Source organism: Cucurbita pepo, chromosome LG01, assembly GCF_002806865.2.
Source record: "Cucurbita pepo subsp. pepo cultivar mu-cu-16 chromosome LG01, ASM280686v2, whole genome shotgun sequence".
NCBI lineage: Eukaryota > Viridiplantae > Streptophyta > Magnoliopsida > Cucurbitales > Cucurbitaceae > Cucurbita > Cucurbita pepo.
The window spans coordinates 19,856,699-19,863,563 of record NC_036638.1 but is presented as its reverse complement, the minus strand read 5'-3'; the positions used below and the strand labels follow the sequence as shown (position 1 = coordinate 19,863,563).

The following is a 6,865-nucleotide window of genomic DNA, read 5'->3' as shown; positions in this document are numbered from 1 at the left end:
ATTTTCTTAATTACCCAAATATAAATATATTTGGAACAGCTAGTGAGTCATTATCATTCTTTTATTATTATTTTTTTTTTAATGTTACTTTTTGTAATAAAATATGCGAAGGGTTGCACTTAGTGGAGTTGATAATTGTAATTATAAAATTGCTTAATACTTTTTGGTTTAAATTACTTTTTAAAAAATATATATATATTTACTTTTAGTTAAATAAATGTTAGATTTGGTTACTTTTGATATTTTAAAATAAATGTTTAGTATTGGTATACTTTATCCTGCAACTTGAACTTGTTAGGTAACGTATTAACTACATATGGTTATTGAATCATGCATTTCATATGAGCCCTACCAATGTCACGACAGTTTTGGGAAAGTATAGAAAGTTGGCTACCAAATAACTTAAAACTAAATTGAATTATAAATTCGAATTCGAATATATAAAACTCGTCCAACTACATTCGGGTGAAGGCAACACACTTCTATTCGACAAACGACGGTATCGTAAATCGAGATAATGACATATGCATTGATTACGTTATGTATCCCATTAGATTAAGTAGAAATCTAAGATCGTTATAGTTTGAGTATATATTATTTTAAAGTGATCAGAGATTTGAATATTTTACTTTGCGTATGGTTGAGGTAAGAAAAATTACGAAGATTGCCGTGTCATTTAGATAAGAATCAATAAATTCAAATTTATAAATGATCGAGAATTGAATAACAATAAAGTGACGAGAACAACTTTATTGACTAAACACAGGGAATTATTCTCCCAGAGAGAAAGACGTGAGTATAGGGAATTAAGCACAGTACCATATACTTGAATATTAAGTAAAGTAAAAGAGGAGCATAATTAAATTGAAAGTTGAAGGCGTTGAAAGAGTGAATTAGGGTGTTTCTCTCGACACTTCGATGGCATTCATTCGTATATATCATAAATGACTTTCCTTCCCTTAAGAGTAAAAGAAATATAATAATAAAAGAATTGCATAATTATAAAAGTTTAATTATAAACTATTTATGGTATTATTATTTTTAGTAGCCTAATTATGACGATATTCTACTTTTAATTTCTCTATAAATAGCCTAATTGTGATAAGTTTCTACCATTTTTTTCTGAGCCCCTAATTAAGAAATGCAATTAAAATAGCCTAATTCTGGTCCAGGTCGGTGCACAAAAGTTCACATAATATTTTTCTCATTAAAATAAAAAATAAAAAACTTTATACAAATGGAATATATATATCTATGAACCTAATTTTTGCTTAGGTTTAATTTCTGTCGCCTATCGGTTGGGAGCTTCGGAGCAAATGTGCACTTGGTCAGAGCCCACGTTCTTTAATGCCCCAAACAAACATGATTGAAACAGCTACAGCGTCATTATCATTGTTTAATATTACTTTTTCTATGCATACCATACTGTGGTGTAGGCCATTACTATTAATTTATTATTATTAATTTTTAAATCCACATGTATCTTTTATATCTTTGTTTATTATTATTAGTTCTTGAATTATATTCATTTTTTACTCTTTCAAAAAAAAAAAAATCAAATTTTTTTTTTTAATGAGAAATTGTTATGACAAAGTTGATAACAATAACAAGGAGAATGACTATAAATTTATACGGTTATGAATTATTTAATTTGGAAATGTAGTTAATGTTATTTAAGAATGTATACAAGGAATGTAATTAATGACTAACAACTGTGCCAATATTTTAATATTGTCAAATAGTCAAACTCATATCTGCATCTTCTATGTCAATATTAGGGTTTAGTTAAATAGCTCATTTGTTACTCCATAATTTGTGATATTTTATCATTAAAGAATATTAATAAATATGATTTTTTACCTCATTTTTCATAAACATGTAATTATTAGATTCATTTAAATTTCATGTCATCAAAGACGTTGGACTAATATTCTTTATATATATGTTATAAAATGAAAATTTTGACGTGGGCTTGCAAAATTTCAAACCAAACATGTGTTGAAGGTTGAAAAATTATTAATAATTAAATACTAAACAACATTTCTTAAACAAGTGGATTGAAAATTCAAACACAATCAAATTAATTGTGTAGATTTATTTTTTAATGTTTTTAAACAAAATAATTTTCCATTTAATTATACAACTAATTAATATTAATTGTTGACAATAAAACAAAATAATTTTCCATTTAATTATACAACTAATTAATATTAATTGTTGACAATAGATTACGACGTTTGGACTATTCCACGTCGTGAGCGTTGAAATCCCCAAGAAATTTACAAATATATATATATATATATATTTCAAATTTAAGAATAAATTGTGGTCTCATAAGTCTACAAAATAGACTATAATAATAATAATAATTTAAAATGCATAATTTGATTAAGCAAAAACTTGATTAGTTCCTCCTAATATTTATTTGGAGAAATTGATTAGACACAAAGTTGGTCAATTTTTAGGGCAATCGAAGAAGCACAAGCAAGCAATGTGAGGGGGATGCAGAGGATTTGGAACGCATTCAAATGTTGAAGTGGAGTACTTCTCTTCACACTGTTTGCGACATGCAGAAGCTTCGCATCCAGTTTCATATAGCCTCTCATGGCAAGGACTTGCCTGCGCTGCTTCAGGCATCATCAATGCAACTGCCAACATTAGAAGTATCATTTCATCATTCCAACTAAATATTATCCTAAACCAAACAAAAACAATATTATCCTAAACCAAACAAAAACAATGCTACTAAACAAACCTGACAGAACAAGAAGGAAAAGGAGAGGGCAACAAAACTTTGCCATCTTCTGGAAAATCAACGCTTTACAAATTTTATTTGTTTGATTCAAAGATAGTTGGTGTTGTTTGTGATTGAAATGAGTATATTTATATGAAGAGAGGCTCCCCAACTTGTGGATTCATCACTCTATTTTCTTTTTTTAGCATCCTAATTATGGCAAATCAACTATCTACCGTTCTTTTTGCTTTCTTTCTTAAGGATGATATAAAATAGAATTACAATCAAGTATAAATTTAAGAATATTTGATATTTGTAATCAATGTTATACTATGTTCTATCTTACTTTTAAATTTATTATAAAATTTAAAAATATTTGATATTTATAAGTGACAAATAGAGTAATACCAAAGTCATCTAACCATTTTATTTAGGAAATGTGTGGAATTAGGGCATTACAATATGTGGATTAGTAGGATTAGTAGAAGGAAAAGAAGGGCATCACATCGAAACTCAATTTTCTTTACAAGGGAAGAAATAATGACAAGCGAAGTTGGTGGGAAATTCACGAGTTTCAACACATTGAGATGTTGAATTTGGATAAACCTCTAGGCACTTTTGGTGACATCCAATAGCTTCGCATGCATATTCGAATATCTTCACATCACATTGTTTTGCGTGGGTTGTTAGAGGCACCATCCAACCAGTTAAATGGGATTTGTCCAATTGGAACACATTCGGAGGTTGATTTGGGAAACTTCTGTAAACATCTCTCGCTACAGTCTTTAGGTACGCATCCTTCGTACAACTTCTCTTCACATTGTATTGCATTGACCGACACCATGCATGCAACTGTCAAAAAATCAAATAGTTATCAAACAAAAATGTACAAATTCTTGAAAGTTTATAAGATGTTTCTAAATCTAAAAAACAAACCTGAAAAAAAGGAGGAAACCAATCAAGAATAGGGAGCAAGAAAACTTTGTCATTTCGTATAAAAAGCAATGATAAATTGAATTGATCTGTGATTGAAAAGTGTACGATACTTTCATTTTTAATCGAAGATTTATATGAAAATATTTGGTTTCAAATATGACAACTCATTAAGTTAATGTCTTTTATTTGGAAAGTAAGCCAATTATGATAACTTACAACTTTTTTTTTCCGTTCTTGAATCAAGAGTCGGTAAGGTTATTATGTCAATATCATTATTTGTTATAATCTAGGTATTATCCATTTTAGTTGGTTATGTATAGTCATTTTGCTCCACAAGATTTTTTATCTTCCTATGACTTATTGAAAACTCTGTTGAAAGATAGAAGATTAGAATATTTATGTCTCAAATAAATAGAATTTAGAGAAAATGTGGATCTTATTTAAAATAACAACTTTTAATATATAATATATTTATCAAATTTAAATGTAGTTTAAATTATATATATTTATTTATTTAATTAATGTATCATAAATATTTCTCTATTCATGTGAAGATTTCAAATCAAAAATATTTTTTTTCTTTAAATTTAATATATATAATTATTAAATATTAATTTAAATCTTCTAAAATTTTGTTTCATCCTAAGTTACTCTATATAGACTTGCACGCTCTAAATTCTAATAATATAAAATTATTTAATTAATTAATTAATTTTTATTTATTATTAACTATAGATAAATCCACAAACTCTTATATTGTTTTACTTCTATAAATATATCTTTCTTATATTTTAACAACTAATATTTGGAATTAGAGTTAGGTTAAAAGCTTGTTTTACCCATATAAATATATCTTTCTTATATCTTTCCGTATAAGAAGTGATATCTTTCATATATGTTTTGAATCGGATTTTCTTGAGGAACATATCGAGAGAGAGAATTGGATTTCGTTAGACAATGTGGGGCTGATAAACAAGGATAGACAATGTATGGTTGATAAATAAGGATCAGTTTTCTAGTTTTCTAGCCAATTAAAACAATCTTCTGATCAATTCAGAGATCATTTGAATTCGATTAGTAACGAGGATTCTAAGAGAAATTCAACAACTAAAAGAAACATCTATTCTTTGGGATCCTTTCTTTCTTCGAAGGAAAGGAACAGAAATAGAATCAAACCAATTCCTTAAATGCTTTTCTGTTATTCTTCAAAATTTTTAATAATCTTACGATATGAAAGTCATTCTCACTCATACAAATCAAACGACACACCATCTATACTTTTAATCATCACAAACTTACATCGGTCAGGATCTCAATATTAAAGGATGAAGCTGGTCTATGACGGAACTGAGTAAAAATTGATATTTTTGGTAAAATACAGCCCTCCACACAAACACACATGATTACAGATTTAGAAACTGACATCCATTAAAATTAAAATTAAAATTAAAATTAAAATTGGAAATTCTATAGAAGGAAGAAAGAGAGTGGTAGTAATAGTTTCAGTTGGATTGTTGAAATCAAAACCGCATAACAGGATCTGATTCACCCACCCTTTTGAATCGGCAAAACCTTAAAAAAGCCTTTTACTTAGTCATTTTGAAACAACTAATCATTTCTTGAACCTCAATAATATCACCCTCTAACCTCACCACAACATTAGCTAATTCCGTTTCTGATTATGACCATGAAAGGAGGCACCACCCAAGCCTGCGCTTCTTGCAAATACCAACGTCGCCGCTGCTCCAAAGACTGCCCCTTGGCCCCATATTTCCCAGCCGATCAGCCCAAGATGTTTCAAAACGCCCACCGCCTCTTCGGCGTCCGCAACATCATGAACATACTTAAGCAAGTCCCCCCCTCGCAAAAGGACGAGACAATGACTTCCATTATCTACGAGTCCAACATGCGCTCTAGGTTTCCGGTTTATGGTTGTTGCGGCGTGTTGTGGCAACTCCATTATCAAATACAACAAGTGAGTGAAGAACTCCAACAAGTAAAAGCTAGGGTATCTATGATGAAGGACCTCGGGATTGCCGACGACAACGACGTCGTTTTTCCCGTTTATACACAACAGCAGCAACAGCAGCAACAGCAGCAACAACAACAATACGATTGTTTGGGAGTAGATGGGAATGATTTATTATTTGGAAATGTGAACAATGGTGGTGTTTATGTTGATAACGATGATCATAATAATATTGGTTCCATGCTGAAGGAGTTGAGAATTCAACAACATTATAATGATAATTTTGGGATTAACGTTGAATCGATGCTAATGCAATCTAATTTGATACCCGCTGTACTGCAACATGAAATGGAAATTTCTCATGATTATGATGAAATTCCATTTGACACAATTGCAGATGATCGACAATCGTATGTTGAATCTCAAGAAGCATGTAACTCTAGGTTCGTAGTTACATTTTAATTAAGTATAGAAGAGTAGTGAAGAGCTCGCATTTAGTTAAACATTTTGGTTAAAAATTGATGGATTTGTGGGTTTGGTTCGCAGTGCGGAATCGACCTTCAAAGATGTGTCGGAACCATCGGCTGAGTATCTATCGAGGACCGATCTCAAGAACGCTGCAGCTTGTTTTAGTCTAACAAGTTAAGACCAAACATTTGTATGTAAGGAAGTTTAGATTTTGGTCTTTATTAGTTGTTATTGTTTATGGTTGGTTATCAAAGTTTGATCAAAATAAAGGAAGAGCTGAGATCAGTTGAGCGATCCCTTGAGTTTTGATTTTTTCACTCAACTTTTTGTATAGAAGAAGATCATGGCATAGTTTACACATTTCATTATTCAATAAAATCAATGGCTTTGGTGTATGTATATATATATACACAATATTATTATTATTATTTTTTTTTAATATATGTGCTTGTGCATGGCTAGAAACTTTACAGAGATCGATGGAACTTTATACTAAAAGTAAACAGTATCATACCAATATAGAGTCCCACATTTACTAGATAAGGAGAAAACAATTTTTTTTATAAGAAAAATGTTAATCGGTAAAATATCTATTTATTTTAAAGTATTTAATTAAAATTTACCATATTTAGATTATTTATAAGAGTAGTTAGAGAATAAAAAAAATAATAAAAATGAAGTAAAAATTTCGGAACTTTAAATTTAAAGAAAATAGAACACTCACCAGAAATTAAAGAGGAGGAGAAAAGAGAGAAATT

At 29.5% G+C, this 6,865-nt stretch overlaps 1 protein-coding gene across 1 annotated transcript; it reads left to right on the top strand.

Moving 5' to 3' along the window:
- Positions 1-5,351: 5,351 nt before the first annotated feature.
- LOC111788330 (LOB domain-containing protein 27-like) lies at positions 5,352-6,285 on the top strand. The gene is made up of 2 exons (XM_023669008.1): positions 5,352-6,082; positions 6,186-6,285. The coding sequence occupies exons 1-2, from the start codon at positions 5,352-5,354 to the stop codon at positions 6,283-6,285; spliced, it is 831 nt and encodes a 276-aa protein (XP_023524776.1).
- Positions 6,286-6,865: the final 580 nt, after the last annotated feature.